The sequence below is a fragment of the Neoarius graeffei genome, chromosome 5, assembly GCF_027579695.1.
Source record: "Neoarius graeffei isolate fNeoGra1 chromosome 5, fNeoGra1.pri, whole genome shotgun sequence".
NCBI classification, from domain to species: Eukaryota; Metazoa; Chordata; class Actinopteri; order Siluriformes; family Ariidae; genus Neoarius; species Neoarius graeffei.
In genome coordinates this window covers 23966376-23990075 of record NC_083573.1, presented here as the reverse complement: position 1 = coordinate 23990075, position 23700 = coordinate 23966376, and the positions used below count along the sequence as shown (strand labels likewise).

Genomic DNA, 23700 nt, shown 5'->3' with positions numbered 1-23700 from the left:
CTTAACATACTAAATGATTATTACTTGTTGCAATACTTTGATTTGGGGAATTCTGCATCAAAAACAACAGCTAAATTTCGAACTGGAAGTAGTTGAATAGCAAATGAACTCTAACATGGCTAAGCACAATTGTAACAAGTGAGCTAGCAATCAGTTTATAACTTACAATATTTATATTACTGCTTTCCTTCATTGTTTTGCCAAGGAATGCAACTGTTTGTTTATTAAAGGATGACACATTATACATGTTCATAGTTACATGTAATGCAAACTATAGAAAGTTATATATCCATATGATGGATATATAATGGAGTTTTTATAACCATAAAAAGTTATAGCAGTTATAAATAGTCATTTGCTAACCTTTCTGTTTTTGTTAATAAGAAAAAAAGTCATGTTAAACTACCTTCTACATGAAACCATTAGAATATTTTTTAAAACAAATAAATGTCTCACCATTGTTCTCGGCATACATCCTGATGACGGGTATAATTTCAAACAGGACTTTGGGCTTGGAGTCAGTGAGTCTGCAGTTCCTGCGGTCCCAGCCGGCTCCATCCAGATACAGACCATAGATGTACACACCTTCTTTTGGTGGCTCTGTGATGTCATCCTTCATCCACTTGGTCACTTCGTTGCACAGAACCATACGGTCCAGAGCCCAACCTTTGTGAGCACGAGTGATCTCCTGCAGAGTTCAAAAAAGGAGAGGAACGTTTGGTACCAAAATCAGCTTAACTTCATATTATTTTTGCTGATACAGAAGTACAGATGAACTGCAAGTGACCCAGCTGCCTCAAAACTGTGCTCTTGAAGAGTCTGGGTCCATTCACATGTACACACCCTGCATATTTTCATGCTACAGCAAATGTTCCCACTCAGAAATATAAAGTCCTCCTATGCCATTGTGATATCTGGTCCCCACAAGCACAGCAGAGAGAGAGAGAGAGAGAGAGAGAGAGAGAGAGAGAGAGAGAGAGAGAGAGAGAGTGTGTGTGTGTGTGTGTGTGTGTGTTTCACCTGTCTCATGGCTGTAAGGAAGCCCTGTGGGTTGAAGAAGCCTGTCATCCAGAAGCATTTGGGACGTCCCTCGAAGATCCAGACCTGAAACTGACGGTTTCGCTCCAAAAGCTCAGTGAACCAGAAGCCCAGAGTGCTGGAGGCCCAGGAGACCTAAAAGAAACACAAACACTGACTAAAGCAAACAGACACAAATAAAGTTATTCAATCAGGACAAAAAGTAAAGAGCACAAACAAACCCTTTATCATCATATTTCTCTGATTATTCAGAAAAACATCACAAGAGTTGCACTTTTAACTTCTCAATTAATTCAGCATCTGACTGGTGTTAATAAAAATGAAACCAGTGACAATTATAAATTCAGGACATCTGAATCTACAGCTGGAATGTATGAGTGAATGTATTTTGGAGCAGTACGAATGTACTGCTCCAAAATACATTGCAAATTTCACAGCTGAGACTTATGACTGCAAATCTTTAAATCTTCACGTAAATGAAATTGTCTAAAAAGGTTTCACTGTAAAAAAATAAAATAAAAAAATAGTTTGCTAAACTTTGGACACTGCTAAAATAACTTTAAAAAAGACATGAATGGCATTTATTATTATTAGCGGTGCTCCCTGTGCGCAAAGTGTGTGTAGGAAAACTCCATACTTAAAAGAATACGGTAATGCAGTGACCTGATTTTTTATTTCTTTTGCGACCGTATGTCATCCATACATACATACACATGTACAAACTATATACGTGTACCACCCACAGGGTACCTGATCATAAGTGCAAGACAATGTATTTCATCAGAACTTGACCACTGGACAAAAAATTAAAAAAAAAATTGTATCCTTATTTACATAAGATTGGGTGTTTATTGCGTGCTTACTTGCTTACTAATTTGCTTTTAAAAATGTGGGATTATTTACTCACATATTTTACAGAAAATATTCATGATAGTTTCATATAAAACTAGTTAAAACGGTTTTGTCAACTAGCTCGTTATACAATTGACGGTTATAACCAGACAACACTGACATATCAAGTTTGAAATATCAAGATTGCAGCTCTAACCCTCAGAGCTCATATGTAGCATTCGGTCTAGGAGTATGTTTTCCAGTAAGTTTTTTATCCTACTGGCTTTTTTTTTTAATAGTGAGCAACATATCTTTGTATTGTATGCTTTTTGACCTGAATGATTTCTTACTCTACACACTTGTGTCAACATAATTATTAACATAAATTTAAGAAAACACATTTGGAGTTTGCCCAACAGCAGGTGGCAGACTCCCCAAACACATGGAAGGGGATTCTCTGATTGAACTAAATTTGTAATTGCGGATTCTCTAAAATTGAACTTTTTGGCCATCATGGGAAACCCAATGCTTCCCATCACCCTGAGAACACCATTCTTACAGTGAAGCATGGTGGTGGCAACATCATGCTGTGGGGATGTTTTTCATCTACAGGGACAGGAAAACTGGCCAGGATTGAAGGAAAATGGATGGCACTAAATACAGGGCAATTCTAGAGGAAAACCTGTTTGAGTCGGCCAGAGGTTTGAGACTGGGATGAAGGTTCACATACCAGCAGAACAATGACCTGAAACATACTGTTAAAGCTACACTGGAGTGGTTTAAGTGGAAACATTTAAGTGTCTTGGAATGGCCTAGTCAAAGCCCAGACCTCAATACAATTGAGAATCTGTGGCATAACTTGAAGATTGCTGTACACCAGTGCAACCCATCTAACTTGAAGAAGTTGGAGCAGTTTTGCTTTGAGGAATGGGGGGGGGGGGAATCGCAGTGGCTAGATGTGCTAAGCTAATAGAGACATACCCCAAGAGACTTGCAGCTGTAATTGCGGCAAAAGGTGGCTCTACAAAGTATTGACTTTTTTTTTTGGGGGGGGGGGGGGGGGATACCTATGCACACTCCAGATCTCTGGTTTTTCATCTTCATGATTGCTAGTGCCATAATAAACAATTTGCACCTTCATAGCTCATCTACATGTTGTGTAAATCAAATGGTGCTCCCCCAAAATAAATAAATATATTTTAATTTCAGCTTGTAATGCAACAAGACAGGAAAAACACCAAGGAGGATGAATACTTTTGCAACACTGTAAATGCCATGGTATTGTTTCTGGTGCATGGCATGTGGTGTCAAAGAAAGGAATAAATGTGTATTCATAACTGCAATGCATATCTCATTATTGGTGTCATTGTCACAAGACAATGCAGCAACTTATAGATGTGAAATACACTACACAATTCGATGGTTCATATGCTATATTATTATTATTCTATTCAGGTTGATTTTGTGCCCTTGCAAATATTTTCTCATACACTCATGAGGAGTTCTACTTTTAGGCAGTACCTAAATATATTATTATCTCATCTCATCATCTCTAGCCGCTTTATCCTGTGCTACAGGGTCGTAGGCAAGCTGGAGCCTATCCCAGCTGACTACGGGCGAAAGGCGGGGTATTATTATTATTATCATTATTATTAGTAGTATTTAATAATAATAATAATAATAATAATAATAATAATAATAGTTTCCATTTGAGTGCTGTGTGAGACGGCTGCCGCTCCAGTAGCTCTGTAGTTTTTAGCTCTTTAAACCTCTTTTTTTCCACCTTTTTTTACTTTTTTGCTCTTCTTACGAAGACATAGTGTGTTTAACTATATAACATGGATATATTTAACTTTAACATGCAACCAGGAGCCAGTTCTCTCATTCGAGAGAGGAGCTGCTGGCCCTGAAAACAATGGGATACGACACCCCATCCCGGCGGAGCTGAGGAGGAAACCCAGGGACTGCAAAGCTGGAGCTAAGCTAAAGGCTAGGCTAGCGGACAACCGGCGGCACTACAAACCATCCATTCCCTCCGTTATCATGGGGAATGTGAACTCGCTGCCGAATAAAGTCGAGGAGCTTTCCGCTCTGAACAACCAGCGGATTTATCGGGAGAGCAGCTTATTTATCTTTACGGAGACATGGCTAACACACCTTGTACTGGATGCTAACGTGGACCTGCGGGGATTCACTGCTGTGAGAGCCGACAGAGACACTAACACTTTGCAGGAAAAGCAAAGGTAGGGAACTCACCATTTATGTTAACAACTGCTGGTGTAACCCGGGACATATCTCCATAAAGACAGTTTTATGTTGCCCGGACATGGAGCTGCTAGCTGTTAGCGTGTGGCCATATTATCTGCCAAGGGAGTTCAGTCACGCAGCCTGCAGTCGTGCAGTCTGCAGCCGTGCTGTGTCTGCAGCCGTGCTGTGTCTGCAGCCGTGCTGTGACAGAGTGAATCCTCTCACATGCAGGGGCTGTGTCTGCCCTCGGAGGGATGTAAACACAGATGGTGATCACACCATCTGTGTTTACATCCCTCCGAGGGCAGACACAGCCCCTGCATGTGAGAGGATTCACTCTGTCACAGCACGGCTGCAGACACAGCACGGCTGCAGACACAGCACGGCTGCAGACACAGCACGGCTGCAGACACAGCAGGGCTGCAGACACAGCACCCTGAGGCATATATGATCATTTCTGGGGACTTTAATCATGCTACTTTGGACTCTACTTTGGCTGCTTTTTCCCAGGCTGTGGATTGTCCAACAAGGAACAACAGGACAATTGACTTGCTGTATGCTAATGTGAGGGATGCACACAGAGTCACACCCCTCCCCCCACGAGGGAAGTCTGACCACAACCTGGTTCTTTGACAGCCAAAGTACACCCCCCTGGTTCAAAGGCAGCCTGCAACAACTAGCTCCATCAGGAGGTGGTCCCCTGAAATGGAAGATGCCCTCAGGGACTGCTATGACATCATGGACTGGGATGTGCTGCTTAGCCCACACTGTGAGGACATAGAGGGGCTGACACACTGTCTGACAGATTACCTCAACTTCTGTGCAGACATGGTCTCCCCCGCTAAGACTGTACAGTGTTACCCTAATAACAAGCCATGGGTAACACAGGAAGTCAAAGCTGTCCTCAACAGGAAGAAGGCCGCCTTCAGGAGCAGGGATAGGGAGGTGATGAAAGCAGCACAGCAGGAGGTGAAATGCTGCATGAGGGAAGCTAAAGAGAGCTACAGGAGAAAGGTGGAGCAGAAGTTGAAGGAGAACAGCAGGTTCTCTGGAGGTCTGGGAAGGTGTGAAAACCATCACAGGCCACAATACAAAGACCAGAGTCGTTGAGGGGACAGTGAAGAGGGCGAACAAGTTGAATGACTTCTTCAATCAGTTCAACCAGCCCACGTCCCCCCCACCACAGCCATCTCTCCTTCTTCCCTCAACACACCTCCCCCCAGTCATCACAGCAGCCCCCTCCTTCCCCTCCTCCCCCACCTCAACACAAACTCCTCCATGCATTACTGCAGACTAGGTCAGAGGTCAACTGAGGAAGCTTCACCGCAGGAAAGCAGCAGGCCTGGACAAGGTGTGTCCATGACTACTGAAGATCTGCGCTGCTGAACTGGGTGAACCACTCCAACGCATCTTCAACCTCAGCCTGCAGCTGGGTTTGGGTGCCAACCCTCTGGAAGACATCATGTTTCATTCCAGTTCCCAAAAAGAATTGGCCCAGCAAGCTGAACGACTTCTGACTGCTGGCACTCACTTCACATCTGATGAAGACATTGGAGCGGCTCTTCCTCAGCCTCCTCAGACCCCAGGTACAACATGCCCAGGACTGTCTGCAGTTTGCGTACCGGGCAGGTATTGGTGTGGAAGACGCCATCCTCCACCTGCTACACCGAGCCCACTCGCATCTGGATAAGGGAAATGGCACAGTGAGGATCCTCTTCTTGGACTTCTTGAGTGCCTTCAACACCATCCAGCCCCTACTGCTTCAGGACAAACTGAACAGGATGCGAGTGGACCCCTGCCTGGTCACCTGGATCTCCAGCTACTGTTAGGACTAGGACTGTTTTGGCCTCTAGAGGCCGCTGTTATTTCCTTTTCATGTCGTGTTTATTTTGGCCTCTAGAGGCCGCCACTGTTCCTGTGTTTTGTGTTTGTGTTAATTGCCTAATTATCTTCACCTGTGTCCTTAATTAGTTTGTCTATTTATACCCCTGAGTTCAGTCCTCTTGTCACGGAGTCTTTGTGCTGTTATGTTTATCTCCAGTTTCCTTTGTACTGTGTTTTTTGATCTTCTTAGCTTTTGAATTTTTGCACTTTGCTTTTCTTTTGGATTATACTCTTTGTTTTTTTTTGTCTTTTGTTTTGCCCTGTATATAGTGTATATAGTTTAAATAAACCTTTTGATTCTTTTTCTACTTCCGCCTCACGCCTCTGCATTTGAGTCATCCCCCTGGTGGCCTAGTGGGGGTTTGCTGGATTATCACACCAACGAACCAGGTTCGAATCCCAGCAAAACCCTAACAGAAAGACTCCGTCATGACCGACTCAGCAGAGGCTGCTTCAACTGTCTACCCGGCCAACCTTCAGGGAATTATGGCAGCTTTGACACGCTTCGGAGCGACCATGGACGCTCATGGACGTACGCTCACCAGCCAACGTGAGGCCCTCGCTCGCCACGAGGAACTGCTTCAGCAAATTGGGAAAACCCTGGCACAGCTGACATCTCTGCCTGCATCTCCTGCTCCTGATCCAGTTCCTGCTCCTGATCCAGCTCCCACTCCTGCTCCAGTGCCTCCTGCAATGCTGCCTTCTTCACCTCGCGAACCCAGCCTTCCTGCACCACAGAGGTATGACGGCAAGCACAGTGAGTGCCGAGAGTTCCTTACCCAGTGTCAACTCACCTTTGAGCTTCAGCCTACCACCTACACTACGGATCGCCGCAAGATTGCCTTTGTGATCACCTTATTAGCTGGTAAGGCGCGAGCCTGGGCTACTGCTATCTGGCAAAGACAGGGACCTGAGTGCTTTGATTTCCAGCTGTTTTCTGAAGAGATGCTTCGGGTCTTCGATCAGGCAGACATCAGTACCGACGCAGCCCGAAAGCTCATGTCCATCCGGCAAGGAGGAAGCGTCGCAGATTACGCCATCTCGTTCCGAACACTCGCAGCAGTAAGTGGATGGAACGAGACTGCCCTGGTGTCAGCCTTCCACCATGGTCTGTCTGACCCCATCAAGGACGGTCTGGCCTCTATTGGATGCCCAAGTGACCTCGAAACCCTCATCTCACATGCTATTCGTCTGGACAACAGGATGAGAGAACGCCACCAAGCCTTGAGCCCCCCCAGCCTCCCTACCTCTACCTGGAGACCGTCTACCTCCTTCAGTGACTGTCCAGAACCCATGCAAGTGGGTCGTACTCGCCTCTCCGCATCTGAGAGGGAGCGCAGAAGGAGGGACAAGTGCTGCATCTACTGTGGCAAGCCTGGTCACTTCCGAGCATCATGTCCCGAACTCTTGGGAAAAGGACCGCCCCGTCCAGCCGAGGGAGGGTTGTGACGGGGCCTACCCTCTCTCCCGGACTCCCTGGCCAAGGAATCTACATCCCGGTCTCCATCTCCTGGGGTGAGTCTGTCCACTCTTGTCAAGCTTTGATAGACTCAGGGGCGGCTGGGAACTTTATGGATATTCACTTCGCCCAAAGCATCAATATTCCGACTGCACCTCTTGAAGTCCCTCTGTCTGTGTCTGCCCTCGATGGCCAAGCGTTAGGTGATGGAAGAGTCACTCAAGTTACTTCTCCAGTCTTCCTCCAGTCTCAAGGTCACAAGGAAGAAATATCCCTGCACCTGATTCCTTCACCTGAGTTCCCAGTTATTCTAGGCCTTCCTTGGCTTACTCGCCACAACCCTCGCATAGACTGGGTAACTAGCCAGGTTGTGGAATGGGGCCCTGCATGCCATGCCTCTTGTCTGCTCTCTAGCTCTCCTGTGTCTCCTGCCGAGCCCCCTGATCTCACCGAGTTATCTCAAGTTCCCACAGAGTACTGGGATCTCAAGGAGGTATTCAGCAAGAGCAGGGCCGCCGTTCTTCCTCCGCACCGGGCCTACGACTGTGCCATCGACTTGCTCCCTGGGACTACCCCTCCTCGTGGCAGACTGTTTTCCCTCTCTCAGCCAGAACGCAAGGCTATGGAGGAATACCTCAAAGATGCCCTGGTCTCTGGGTTTATTCGACCCTCCACTTCACCTGCTGGAGCCGGCTTCTTCTTTGTTGGCAAGAAGGATGGGGGGCTCCGACCATGTATTGATTACAGGGGCCTGAATAAGATCACTGTGCGCAACCGATATCCCCTTCCGCTGATGTCCACAGCTTTCGACCTGCTCCAAGGCGCCACCGTCTTCACCAAGTTGGACCTACGGAACGCATACCACCTCATCCGTATCCGACAGGGAGACGAGTGGAAGACTGCCTTTAACACCCCGTCTGGGCACTACGAATACCAGGTGATGCCCTTCGGACTCACCAACGCACCAGCTGTTTTTCAGGCCCTAATCAACGACGTCTTAAGGGACATGATTAACCTATACGTTTTTGTCTACCTCGACGACATCCTTATCTTTTCCAAGACCGTGCAGGAGCACCGCCACCATGTCCGCCAGGTTCTCCAGAGGCTGCTACAGAACAATCTGTTCGCCAAGGCCCAGAAATGCGAATTTCATGTTCCCGAGGTCTCCTTTCTGGGATTTATTGTACGGACAGGCCAACTCCAAATGGACCCTGCCAAGACCCTGGCCGTCCGGGATTGGCCTACTCCCAAGTCCGTTAAGGAGGTTCAGCGGTTCTTAGGATTCGCTAACTTCTACCGCAAGTTCATCAGGAACTTCAGTTCTGTGGCAGCACCCATGTCTGACCTCACCAAAGGGACAGGTGGATCTTATGGCTGGTCTCCTCAGGCAGAAAAGGCGTTCAAAGACCTCAAGGACCGCTTCTGCACGGCACCCATTCTGGTTCTCCCGGACACCTCCCAACCATTCATCGTGGAGGTGGACGCCTCGGACAGTGGTGTCGGCGCGGTGCTCTCTCAACGTTCGGAAGGAAAGCTGCACCCCTGCGCTTACTTCTCCCACCGCCTGAGTCCTGCTGAGTCCCAGTACGATGTGGGGGATCGAGAACTGCTAGCGGTCAAACTGGCCCTTGAGGAGTGGAGGCACTGGCTGGAGGGAGCACAACATCCATTCCTGGTTTGGACTGACCACAAGAACCTGGAGTACCTCCAGCAAGCCAAGAGACTGAACCCTCGACAGGCTAGGTGGGCCCTGTTTTTCAGTCGGTTTGACTTCACCCTCTCATACCGCCCCGGCTCCAAGAACACCAAACCTGACGCACTGTCCAGACTGTTCTCTGCCACTAACAGGGAGAATGAAGTCGGGCCTATTATCCCTGTGTCCCGGATTGTGGCCCCTGTCCGCTGGGGTATTGAGGAGGCTGTCCGACGAGCCCAACGCCAGGACCCCGGTCCTGGGACGGGGCCACCAGGCCTCTTGTACGTCCCACATCAAGCCCGGGCCAAGGTTCTCCAGTGGGGTCACTCTTCCCCTCTCACCGCCCACCCGGGAGCTCGGAGGACCCTGGACTTCCTGAAAAGACGCTTCTGGTGGCCTAACATGGAGAAGGAAGTAAGGTCATTTGTCCTGTCCTGTGAGGTTTGCACCAGAACCAAGAACCCACGACAGCGTCCCCAGGGTCTCCTGCATCCTCTGACCATTCCCCGGCGTCCCTGGTCCCACGTGGCAGTCGACTTTATCACGGGTCTCCCTGAGTCACAAGGTAACACGGTCATTTTGGTCTTAGTTGACAGATTCTCCAAGGCCTGCCGCTTCATACCACTGTGCAAACTCCCCTCTGCTCTTGAAACTGCGAAACTTTTGTTTAATCATGTCTTCCGAGTCTTTGGTCTTCCACAGGACATCGTCTCAGACCGAGGGCCCCAGTTCTCCTCCCGAGTGTGGCACGGGTTCTGCAAGGTCATCGGAGCCACTGCCAGCCTCTCCTCTGGGTTTCACCCACAGTCCAATGGTCAGACGGAGAGGCTCAACCAGGACCTGGAAACCACCCTGCGAGGCCTGGCTATGGATAACCCGACATCGTGGAGCACCTGGCTGCCATGGGCGGAGTACGCCCACAACACCCTGCAGTCATCGGCCACCAAGCTGTCGCCATTCCAGTGCCAATTCGGGTTCCAGCCACCTCTGTTCCCGGACCAGGAGGAGGACGCGGGGGTGCCCTCGGTCAACCAATATGTGAGACGGTGTCGCAAGACCTGGAGCAAGGTCAGGAAGACCCTCATACAGACCTCCAGAACCAACCAGACTCAGGCCAACCGCCATAGAAGACCTGCACACGCTTTCCGCCCTGGGCAGCGTGTTTGGCTGTCCACTAAGGACCTTCCACTGCGGGTGGAGAACCGCAAGCTTGCTCCTCGCTACATTGGCCCCTTCAAGGTGGTGCGCAGGGTGAACCCTGTCTCCTACCGGCTCCAGTTGCCCCGGACTCTGAGGATCAACCCCACTTTCCATGTTTCCCTGTTACGGCCCGTACTGACGTCTACGTATGCCCCTGCCCCTAGGAACCCCCCACCCCCCCGCATCTTCCAGGGGCAGACTGTGTTCACTGTGAATCGCCTGCTTGACTCCCGCCGGGTCCGCGGCGGGTTGCAATATCTGGTGGACTGGGAGGGCTATGGTCCTGAGGAGCGCTGCTGGGTTCCTGCTCGGGATGTCCTTGATAAAGAACTATGTCGGGACTTCCATTCGGCCCATCCGGATCGCCCTGGGAACGTCAGGAGACGCTCCTAGAGGGGGGGGTCCTGTTAGGACTAGGACTGTTTTGGCCTCTAGAGGCCGCTGTTATTTCCTTTTCATGTCGTGTTTATTTTGGCCTCTAGAGGCCGCCACTGTTCCTGTGTTTTGTGTTTGTGTTAATTGCCTAATTATCTTCACCTGTGTCCTTAATTAGTTTGTCTATTTATACCCCTGAGTTCAGTCCTCTTGTCACGGAGTCTTTGTGCTGTTATGTTTATCTCCAGTTTCCTTTGTACTGTGTTTTTTGATCTTCTTAGCTTTTGAATTTTTGCACTTTGCTTTTCTTTTGGATTATACTCTTTGTTTTTTTTTGTCTTTTGTTTTGCCCTGTATATAGTGTATATAGTTTAAATAAACCTTTTGATTCTTTTTCTACTTCCGCCTCACGCCTCTGCATTTGAGTCATCCCCCTGGTGGCCTAGTGGGGGTTTGCTGGATTATCACACCAACGAACCAGGTTCGAATCCCAGCAAAACCCTAACAGCTACCTCACTGACAGGCCGCAGTACGTCAGGCTGAAGGACATCATGTCTGACACTGTAATTAGCAGCACCGGAGCACCTCAGGGCATGATGCTGGCCCCTTTTCTCTTCACCCTGTACACCACGGACTCTGCTACAACTCGGAGCTGTGTCACATTCAGAAGTTTGCCGATGAGACAGCCATCGTTGGGTGTATCAGTGACAACAGAGAGGAGTATAGGAGCCTGGTGAGGGACTTTGCTGTGTGGTGCAACAGGAACCATCTGCAGCTCAACACCTCGAAGACCAAGGAGCTGGTCATTGACTTTGGGAGGTCCAGACCAAGGTCACGACCAGTTCTGATCGAGGGAGTCGAGGTGGAGGCTGTGGATTCCTACAAGTACCTTGGGCTGTGGCTGGACAGCAAGCTGGACTGGACTTGCAACACCAATCACTTATACAGGAAGGGACAGAGCAGGCTATACTTCCTTAGGAGGCTGCAGTCCTTTAACATCTGCAGGAAACTCCTGTGGATGTTCCATCAGTCTTTGGTCACCAGTGTCCTGTTTTACCGTGCTGTGCTGGGGGGGGGGCAGCACATCCAAGAAGGGCACATCCAGGCTGGACAAACTGATCAGGCGGGACGGCTCTGTGGTTGGCATGAAGCTGGACTCTCTGGTGACAATGGCAGAGAAGAGATCTATGGACAAGCTATTGAACATCATGGACGATGCCAGTCACCCTCTGCACACTGTCATCAGCAACCAGAGGAGTCTGTTCAGTGACAGAATGCTCCTTCCCAAGTGCAGGACGAACAGACTCAAAAACTCCTTTGTCCCTCACGCCATCAGACTGTACAACTCCTTTCTGGGGGGGAGGAGGGGTAACAGGAGGACAGAGGACAGGAAGGAGAAGTAGCCTAGCCTAACAATAAGCAATACCGGACAATGTGCAATATAATGTGCAATATAAAGTGCAATATCTTTCTCCCCCCCCCCCACACACACATACCCTAACCCCACTTCTCTCCCCCTTCCTCTCTTCCCCATATCTTATTCTTTTATATTTGTATATGTAAATACTTAATTTATTTTAATTTATCTAGAAGTTTTCTCTATTTCTTTTCTCTGTTTATCTGTAATGATGCTGCTGGGATCTTAATTTCCCCTGAGGGAACCCTCCCAAAGGGATCAATAACATTTTATCTAATATTTTATCTAATCTAATAATAATAATAATAATAATAATAATAATAATAATAATATTTTACTCCACATGAAGTGAAGGGTTTAAATATATTAACCATTTGGAGAATCATTAAAATCTTTCAACATATTACTAAAACTATTATTATTAAAATCTCTGACCTTTTCCCAGTTGGCAGGGACACGGGCATCATACATGCAGTCAAGTGCATCACGCAGACTTTCGCTCATGACAATAGTGCCATCGATGGCCAGTTTGAGGTCTCTGAGTGTGTTCCTCACTCGGACCAACACGCGCTGCATACGTTCAATCTCCTGACGCAGGAAGATGTTCATTGGCTGCAGGGGACCCATTTTAATCAGCCTCTCTTTCACCTATCATGCGTGTACACACACACACACACACACACACACACAAATACCATCATATAAATTTTTAATCTAGCTTAAATAAAATTGCAGTGACCCTGCATATGTTCCAAACACACAACATTCTCTGAACAGTTATCACCTGTTAATGATATGATTAGTCTGGTCTTCTATGTGTAAAAGCTTTAGCCAGAGAAAATTACAAGGCATGGATTCAGTGAGTGTTAACAATGAGGAAGTAAAAAGCAGTTGCAGACCCAGGTTGCTGTGAATTTGAAAGGAATAATAAGTGGATACCAATTAGTGCCTGCTGGTCTCTTCAGCATCTGTAGTTGTACATCCCAAAAAGGCTTACATACTTTTAATGCACTGCAGCAGACAACAACTCAATTCCTTTAAATTTTTATTGACAGTGCTTTTAACAATGGACACTGTCACAAAGCAGCTTTACATAAATCTGGATATGAACATTAAATTAAAATTTAAAATTCATCCTGAATGAGCAAGCCCAAAGGCAAAGGTAGCAAGGAAAACCTCCCTGAGATGCTGTGAAACCTTTAGAGGAACCAGACTCAAAAAGAAACCCTTCCTCTTCTGGGTCACACTGGATAATGTGATCATACATTATGATTTAATGAAATAAAATTGCACAGTTTTTCAACAGTACGATAAGCATTTTTAACTGTACAATAGCTAATCTACATTTCCATTTTGCTTTACATTTCCAGTAGTTTCTTAGTCCTTATTTGTAAATATACACTGACTAAGCATATACAGTAGATTTGACTTTGAAATCATATTAACATTTTTCATCTTTTTCGTAGACCTCTGAATCAAACTTTTTTTTTTTCAATTCTCACACCAAAAACATGATACAATTTACCAAAAAAAAAAAGGGGGCAAACCTCAAAGGGCACGTAGTCTGGAGGAAGTTTCTCCAGCATGTCACTGGCAAGTCGAGCCACCATGGCTTCTCTAGTCTCCCCACCACCACTGGAGCTGTCCTTTGGCTGGATGCTCAGGATGGTGTCCAGCACATCTTTGGTTAGTTTGCTTTGGTAGGTGATGTCAGCATTGGGATGCAAGCCGAACACCTCCGGGGTGTCATAGGCTGGAAGGCCCTGAGCGATGTAGGAATAGATAAACAGATGTAGAATTTTTTGGGGGGGACCTTGGAGATGGACAAAGTTTTCTTAAAAAATAGCTGCAATTTAATCAATGAAGATAGCTAGGTAGATAAAAATCGAGATACACTCTCAAGGTTCAGGGACTCTTCGAGTGACTAATGGATCAATCATTCTAAAAGTTTGCTACTGAGAACCATTTCTGAAAAGGAAACCCTCTGTTGTTGAAAGGTACATCCTTTCAGAAGTACCTCAAAATGGAAAAAAAGAAACAAACAAACAAAAAAAAAAACCCACTAAAATGCAAGAGAGTAGACAGCCAAGTGCTTTGCAATGAATGGCTCCTGACATGTCAGAGGCTCAGTGCTTCTTTCTTGCTTCTTTCAGCAGTTAGTCCGCCTGAGTTGAAATTCCTGACTCATGCTTGATCAGGAGCACCTGATTTGCCATAATATGGTGAGCCTGACTTGGCAGCACTTGGTGGGACTCACTCATCCATTGCAATGTGTCAGTAATGCTGTCAAGAGCACCAGTTCGAACCCAACGACAAACATGGCTGCTCAGAATTACAACACCCACAAACCACAGTGCCCTTTATCACCTGTTTATTAAATACACCTGTCACTCATTTCCTGGTTCATCAGCCCCTGCTATACAAACACCACTCTCACTCGATGTGAAGTTTAATTCCTGTCATACCGAGCCTTTATTCTACTGCCTGCTTTATTGTGTTCTTGACCTTCGCGCTCGTATCTTTCTCGTTATTCTCTAGCCCTGTCCACATTGCCCTGTCTACTGATTGATCGACTCTCACCTGTCCCCATGACCTGGATTCTAGTCTCACATTTTGGCTTTGTGCCCAGTTTGCTTTCCCTGCTCTCCCCTGCACATACATCTGTAAGTGCCTGCACCCTGACAGGATACTTCACCACGATTGATGCAGCAGAGGAGGCAAGGCAAACTGCTCCGAGTGCTCAGGGGCACCTCTTGGGGGAACATCAGCAGATGCTCACTGATCTCAACACCAAGATGGCTCAGCTAACTGCTGTGATGTCGCTGGCCCTCCCAACGTGCCCCAAAATCCCCCCAAGTTCTGTGCTTTCGCTTCCATGCCTGGAAAAATACGCCGGGGATGCGTGCAGCTGTAAAGGATTTTTGCTTCAGTGCTCCATGTACTTCTCTACGATCCAACACATCTCCGACGAATGTAAGATCGCAAGGTCTCTTTTGTTCTTGACCGGCAAGGTGATGCAGTGGGTCAGCGCGGTGTGGAGGGGAGCAGAAAACCTCAAATAATCATTTCCTCACACTATTCAAGCGTGTGTTTGATTATGAACCTGAGAGAATTGAGGTCCACAAGAGCCTACTGACTATCACACAGGGCTCTAGGAGAGTCGCCGACTATGCCCTAGATTTCCGAATTCTCGCAGCAGCCAGCAGATGGAACAAGCTAGCTCTAAAAGCTGCTTTCTACCAGGAGCTCCGCCCTGCTGTATTGAGTGAGCTGGCATACTGTGATGAACATCTCACCTTAGACGCCCTGATTGATCTCGTGATTCTATCCAGTTGCCCGTCACTCAAGGAGGAGGCTGCGCCCACTTCTACCACTGACTCTCCTACACCCATGGAGGTCTCACAAACTCATCTGAAACGCTCTGAATGAGATCAGAGGAGGAGAGGGGGCCTGTGTTTCTACTGCAGGAGTGCCAACCATCAGATTATTCAGTGTCCAGTCTGCCCACGGCACACCAGCTCTGTGGAGACTGAGGCTGACCCAGTGAGTCCAGTGAGATCATTTAGAGCTCAGTCTTTCAAGGTTCCTGTTTTGCTGAAACTGCCTTCTTCAACCCACGTGTTTTCTGCATTTGTTGACTCAAGGGCAAAGGGGAACTTAATGATGCCATGTGGCCTCTCTGGTGTCAAGCGTGTTTCAGTGTCTCATCAATGATGTACTTCGGGACATGTTAGGGAGTTATGTGTACATCGATGATATCCTGATCTACTCCCCAGATGAAGAGAGCCAACTCCAACAGGTCCGATCAGCGCTCAACTGCCTGTTAGAAAACCACCTTTGTGTCAAAGCCAAGAAGTGCAAGTTCCACATACATCAGATCTCCTTTCTGGGGTACATAATCAGTGCAGAGGGGGTCAGTATGGACCCCTCCAAGGTCTCTGTGGTGACTTCCTGGCTGGTGCCCACTTCAATTAAGGAGCTCCAATGCTTCCTAGGTTTTGCAAATTTCTATAGTCATTTCATTAGAAATTTCAGTACTCATGCGGCACCCTTGACCTCCCTGTTAAAAAAGGGACTAAAGCGCCTCCATTGGACCCCTGCAGCCAAAGAGGCCTTCAACAAACTCAAAACCACCTTCACCACAGCCCTGATCCTCCAACACCCTGACCCTACCCGACCTTTCTTGGTCGAGGTGGACACCTCCGAGATGGGATGGACGAGGGGTCCTCTCACAGCGCTTTGGTGAGAAGCCCAAGCTCCACCCAGTCACATTCTTCTCAAAGAAACTCACCTCAGCAGAGAGGAACTATGACATCAGGAACAGAGAACTACTCGCTATCAAGCTTGCTCTGGAGGAATGGAGACACTAGCTGGAAGGAGCCACTTACCCCTTCGTCATAAGAACTTGGAATATCTCAAGAAGGCCAAGAGACTTAACCCACACCAAGCTCTGTTTTTCACGTGTTTCCTATCGTCCAGGCACCAAGAATATTAAGGCGGATGCCCTGTCACGTGTCTTCAGCCCATTTCCTCACGACCCTGAACCTCACCCCATCCTCACGCCTGAATGCTTCATCCAAGCAATTTCATGAGACCTAGACAAGGAGATAAGGGAGTCGCAAACACAGACTCCTCCAGTGAACTGGCCACCTGTATGTCCCCAACCCTCTCCGAGGTAAACTCATCACTTCGGCACATACATCTCTTGCCACAGGAGACACGTGAAAAACAGAGCTTGGTGTGGGTTAAGTCTCTTGGCCTTCTTGAGATATTCCAAGTTCTTATGACGAAGGGGTAAGTGGCTCCTTCCAGCTAGTGTCTCCATTCCTCCAGAGCAAGCTTGATAGCGAGTAGTTCTCTGTTCCTGATGTCATAGTTCCTCTCTGCTGAGGTGAGTTTCTTTGAGAAGAATGTGACTGGGTGGAGCTTGGGCTTCTCACCAAAGCGCTGTGAGAGGACCCCTCGTCCACCCCGTCTCGGAGGCGTCCACCTCGACCAAGAAAGGTTGGGTAGGGTCAGGGTGTTGGAGGATCAGGGCTGTGGTGAAGGTGGTTTTGAGCTTGTTGAAGGCCTCTTTGGCTGCAGGGGTCCAATGGAGGCGCTTTAGTCAAGCAGTCATCGTACTCACCAACTGCTACAGAACAAGTACTGATGGGAGAATATGTTGACTGAGATCCATTTCATCTCCTTGTGTACAGAGTGTGCACAAGCCAAGGTACCTCAAACACTGCCCACTGGTAAACTATGCCCTCTCCCTGTACCTCGGAGACCCTGGTCTCACCTTCGACTTAACACCAACCTACCACCATCCCAGGACAACACTACCATCCTGGTCATAATCAATAGGTTCTCCAAGGCACTGAGACTTGTCCCATTACCCGGCATCCTCACAGCTTTCCAGACCACCAAACTGTTATTCCAGTATGTATTCAGATACTTTAGCATCCCAGAGGACAGAGGACCCTCAGTTCATCTCATGTCTATGGGCCAGTTTCATGAACCGGTTAGGTGTCTCAGTGAGCCTCATGTCCGGATATCACCCCCAGTCCAACGGCAAGGTCGAGAGGGCTAACCAGGAGATAGGATGTTTCCTCAGAATCTTCTTTATGCGGAACCAGGGGGATTGGGCCCGTTTCATCCCATGGGCCGTGTGTGCACAGAACTCTCTGAAGCACTCTGCTACACAACTAACACCCTTCCAGTGCATGCTCCCCCGTCCCCATGGGACGACTCACCAGCATGGGTACAGGCAGTGGAGGAGTTGTTTTTATGCAGCCAGTCAGTTTGGGAGATTCAACGCATCGAGTCTGTCAATGCCAAGTATAAGGAATATGCCAACAAGCACAGGAGCGGCAACCCTGAGTTTTCTCCTAGTGACCAGGTATGGGTGTCAATTACGGACATCAAGGAACCCAATACTTGTAGGAAGCTACAGGCATTGGACCTCCAACGCATCAACACAGTCTCCTACAAGCTTGAGCTCCCACTGCACAGCCGCTTGTCACCCACGTATCATGTCTCCTGCTTAAAACCTGCCATCCAAAGTCCTCTGTCCACAAACATGCTCACCCAGACTACCCATCACCTTGTCCAGAAGGGGATCCCATCTACCAGGTAAACAGAATCCTAGACTCGAGGGACAGAAGAGGTCAGCTTGAGTACCTGGTTGATTGGGAGGGCTATGGACCTGAAGAGCGAATCTGGGTAGCGAATCTGCAAGAGACATTCTGGACCCTCTCCTGACTCAGGAGTTCCATAGCCAACACCCCGACAAGCCTGCACCCAGAGGGAGAGGGCGTCCGAGGAAGAACGTAGCTCCTGGAGGGAGCTCCTCGGGGAGGTTCTGTCAGTAATGCTGTTGAGAGCATCAGTCCAAACCCAAGTACAAACATGGCCACTCAGAACTACAACACCCACAAACCACAGCACCCTCTATCACCTGTTTATTAAATACACCTGCCACTCATTTCCTGGTTCATCATCTCCTGCTATATAAACACCTCTCCCACTCTCACTTGATGTGAAGTATCATTCAGTGTTCATTCCTGTCATACCGAGCCTTTAATCTACTGCCTGCTTTATTGTGTTCTCGACCCTCACTCTCTTATCTTTCTTGCCTCACTCTCTTATCTCTAGCCCTGTCCGCACTGCCCCATCTACCAATTGATCGACCCTCACCTGTCCCACAACCTTGATTCTAGTCTCACGTTTTGGCTTTGTTTCCAGTTTGCTTTCCCCACTCTCCCCTGCACATAATATCCATAAGTGCCTGCACCCTGACACAGTGAGATCAATGTATTGGAACTGTTGTCCTCCAGAAATATGAAAGGAATGGACAGATTGTGAAAATTAAGTTATTAAAGTTCGCTTTTACTACAACCCCAATTCCAAAAAAGTTAGGACGCTGTGTAAACTGTAAATAAAAACAGAATGCAATAATTTGCAAATGATGGAAACACTATATTTCATTGAAAACAGTACAAAGACAACATATCAAATGTTGAAACTGAGAAATTTTCTTGTTTTTTGAAAAATATATGCTTATTTTAAATTTAATGTCAGCAACAAGTTTCAAAAACAGTTGGGACAGGGGCATGTTTACCACTGTGTTGTATCACCTCTACTTTTAACAACACTCTGTAAACATTTGGGAACTGAGGAGACCAATTCCTGTAATTTTGAAAGAGAAATGTTGTTATCCCATTCTTGCCAGATAAACAATTTCATTTGCTCAACAGTCTGGGTTCCCTTCGTCATATTTTGCACTTCATAATGCACCAAATGTTTAAAATGGGAGACAGGTCTGATTTGCAGGCAGGCCAGTTTAGCACCCGGACTCTTTTACTATGGAGCCATGCAGTTTTAATTATGTGCAGAAAGCAGTTTGGCATTGTCTTGCTGAAAGAAGGAAGGCCCTCCCTGAAAAAGATTTTGTCTGGATGGCAGCATATTGCTCTGCATATATATCATTCAGCATTAATGATGCCTTCCTAGATGTCTGTGAATATTCTCATTCATTCAGGTCATAGCAGGCTTGTAGTACTCAAGTCCATGACTCTGACTTGAGTCTGACTTGTGCTCTAATTTTAAGGACTCATGACTTGACTTGGATTTGAGCACTGATGACTCGGACGCAGACTTGTGCATTAACTGCATTCGGACTCATAAGTTGGAGACGAGGACTCCGATTTTTGCTTTATTTTTTGTAACATGCCATAATAATTTGCCATATTTATATCTACATTAATTTTTATACTAATTTTGTGCAAGAGACTGCACATTCACCTGTTCATACGTCATGTTCAGGAACAAACTAATGTTAATGGCGCTAAAATGCCTGGAGAGAATACCCCTAGGATTGTTCACTTTGCTGAAACACACTTCTTGTACAGTGGGGAAAAAATGCACTGCTACGTGTTCCATATGTAGAAGAACTATCGAGGAGATGGCAGGGACAACCTTGAACTTCAATTGTCATTTGGCAAGAGTACACCCAGAGAAGTAAGTGTTCATTGCTCTGTTGGTAGCAGGGCTTGCTTGCTGAACGATTAAAGGATATGGGACATGAAACATAAATGCACGCTATATCAGTTTCTTTCCATTAAAAATATGAATTAATTGCATCAACAAATACAAAATCATCTATTAAATTCAGCAAAATCGTTATATTCGTGATGATTATATGGCATTTCTGCTCGACTTCCAATATGCATTTTCTACAACCGGAAGAGCCGCTGTCACGTGATCATACGTCACAAAAACTTTCGGGCACAGCACAAGCGGGTAGATGAATGACAAGAAAATTGTTTTTATAGTCTTTAACGTACATTGAACATCATGGTGTATTGTGCTGCTTATGGTTGCAATAATTCCAATGGGAAATGCCCTGGAGTAAGTTTTTTTGCATTCCCCAAGGACCCGAAGCTGAGGAAAGTGTGGGCTCACCTGCGCATGCGCAGTAGTGATGTGTCGGTCGCGAATGATCTGGTTCAAAGAGCCGGCTCTTTGAAGTGAACGACGGGAGCCGGCTCTTCGGTGGGAGCTGAGTTGGGGAGCCGAATTAGTTTTTTGTCCTTAGGTGCCTCAGAGAGAGAGACTTTCACAAAAAAAGTTGCTGTCCGATTGTGTCTTTGTGTTGCCTATTATCATTCAAAGGAAAAAAAGTAGCATGGTGTACGCCTACTTTTTTTGGTTGGGGGGGGGTTGATGTCATTCACAGCTGCGAAAATACGAAAATTGGTGTAATGCTTAAAGCTGTGGAGCGCAGGGGAGAGGAGTCTAATATTTTATTTAATATTTTATTTAATAAAATATTTTGTTGCACATTGTGTTTGTTAAAATAATTTCCAACTTTGCTTCATAGTTTCTTAGGCCTGATTTATACTTCATAATTTATTTTGTGGCATTTTGTTCAAGGTCGAGTGTGAAATAAAGCCATAAAGGATAAACAGTTGATGTCTTCTGTGTATTTTATATTGGTAATATAACACAGTTTTGCATTATGTTTGTGAGAAAATAATTTATTAATTGGTAAGTAAGTTTTATTTCTATAGCTAGAACATTGTTACACTGCTATACTTTACAAAGCTTTACAATGGCTACAAAAACTAAAAAATAAAATGGAAAACATCCTATTGATAAAATATAAATAATAATGTAATTAATTAACTAGTTAATTGCAGCAATTAAATCAAAAATAAAATCTCAGGAGCCGTTTGGGAGCCGAAAGAGCCGGCTCCTTATAGTAAGAAGAGCCAAAAGAGCCGGCTCCCGAAAAAGAGCCGAAATCCCCATCACTAATGCGCAGTAGGCTTCACGCATGCACAGTAGGCTTAGTAGGACAAATCCAAGAGGTAGGATAACTTTACAGAACCCCTGTTGAAAAAACTTTGCACCTACTGTTTCCCACAAACTGTGTTCGGACCATTTCACTGAGGATTCTTTCAACATTAATACTCAGGTACTGAGTGATATTAATTGCCAAGCCAAATTTAAGAGGCTACTTAAAGATGGAGCCGTTCCCAACGTCCCAATTCAGGAACAAAACGGCAGAGTGAAACCCGAAGTGCTACAGCCACCACGAGGTGCATTCGCTAAGCGACTGAAAGCAGAGGTAAGGATTAGTATTATAATTTTGGGTGTATCAATTATTGATTACCATAATTCTGACTCGTTTTGCCATTTTGAATGTTTTCATCTCGGACTCTGGAAGCATTGTATCTCAATCAATCTCGAAAAATATCAGCAAAAAAAAAATAGCTTGCAACGGACTTTAGCTAGATCTATGATGAACTTTCGATGTATGATACAAAAATAATACTTCTTTCAACAGATCATTAGCCTTTGAGCAGAATTGTTTTTAACTTACCAGGAAGTGTTATCGAGCCGACCGCTTTCAGTTTCATGGGGATTGAATGAACTCTCACTCTCAGAATCATCTGACCCGTCAGAGTAAAGACAAGATCCATGTTCATGTGAATTTCCAGCTATCGGTTCGAATTGATAGGATCTAACTTCACATCTCTGTGAAACATCGGGAATATCACTGTCGATGGTGTCCATTTCGGTAACCTGTTTAGATTCGCAAGCGCTGGCTCCTTGGAAAGTTTTTGTTATGTCACGGGTCACGTGACCACCTAGCTCATTAACGAATCCTTGTTTTATGCTGATGTATAAAAAAAGTTGAATAATGTGATGATTTTCACATTTTTGATGCCCTGCAGTGATTTAGATGGCATTTCTTATGTCCTTTATACATAATTATGCCCAGAAAAAAATCCATGTCCCATATCCTTTAACTAGCTAGTGTTAACTCTCTCTCATGTTATTTGCCATGTTGATAGTGGGGCTTGCTGAGTGATGAACAAGCTTTTTATCTGTTGCCCATTAACTAAAATGGGGCAATCAAGCAGCAACGTTAGTCCAACACAGTAACAGAGACAGTTTCACAAAGGCAGCAACAGCCATCGTCAAATGATGTGGTTGGAGTCTTGTTCTTGGACTCGACTCAGGCTACATCCACACGACAACGGCAACGAGATTTAAAAAAAAAATCGCATCCACATGGGCAACGGATCAGTAAAATATCAGGTACATATGGCAACGCAATGCTTGCTGAAAACGATGCAATACACATGCCACACCTCTAGGTGCGCTGTAAGACGGTCCCATCGGAGACACCAGAATAATAGAAGTAGTAAGGACGCATGCACATAAACTATTATGCACGAGACTTCATACTAGCCACAGTCAGAAAAATCTGTTCGTAAAATTACATTATAATGACCAAATACAATGAAAAGTATTTTTCCAGTCTCACCTGTGAAAGGTACTCCCATGTGATCTCGTTTGGACGGCAAACCTGTTGGTACAGTTAAACGCAGCACATGAATGAGGCATCTTTATTCTCCGCTTTGACCCATCCAATATGGCGGCAAGGATGACGTATGATTCTACGCGGAAGGGGGCGTCTTTAATGGTCCGGAATAAATTGAATGCTACACGTTGATGGATTAATTTATTCTTCTACGCCCTGTTTGAGGAATGTATTGTAGGACTTAAACCAACATCTGAAGAGGTGAGATCGCTCCTTTTTTTTCCCTATTTTTGCTGGCGGGATTGACTCTGCCCTAAGGGCTATTCTCTCTCTCTCTCTCTCTCTCTCTCTCTCTCTCTCTCTCACTTTGCACCATTACACAATAAATATTCACAGTGAAAATATTTTGTAAGCGCGTTTCATGAACCAAGTTATAGGATTTGTTGACAACTCGCATCGAGTTCGTTACACTTCTACCTGGCGTGAAGCACAGGTGGTTGTGACGTCATCATAAACAAATCCGTTCTACTCATCCAGACGACTTCGCAACGGCACCATTGCCAGATCTTTCCACTCTGGAACCCGTTCTCAAAAGATTTCATTTTGGGGCACCCAAAACGCCGGTGCCGTGTGGACGCCAGGCCGAAACGATAAACAATTTTATCGGATTCACCTGAATCCGTTGCCGTGTGGACAGGGCCTCAGACTCTACTTGGATCAACTAACTAACGTTACTG

The 23700-nt window shown here is 46.2% G+C and overlaps 1 protein-coding gene across 1 annotated transcript in view; it reads right to left on the bottom strand.

Moving 5' to 3' along the window:
• The window catches only part of LOC132886222 (dynein axonemal heavy chain 5-like), a 768703-nt gene that overhangs the window by 16613 nt on the left and 728390 nt on the right, over window positions 1–23700 (bottom strand). The window contains exons 76-79 of the mRNA XM_060920790.1: window positions 13695–13910; window positions 12583–12795; window positions 1021–1173; window positions 457–688 (exon numbers count right to left, since the gene is read on the bottom strand). Of these exons, the coding sequence (XP_060776773.1) occupies window positions 457–688; window positions 1021–1173; window positions 12583–12795; window positions 13695–13910 (814 nt within the window). The remainder of the gene's footprint in view (window positions 1–456; window positions 689–1020; window positions 1174–12582; window positions 12796–13694; window positions 13911–23700) is intronic.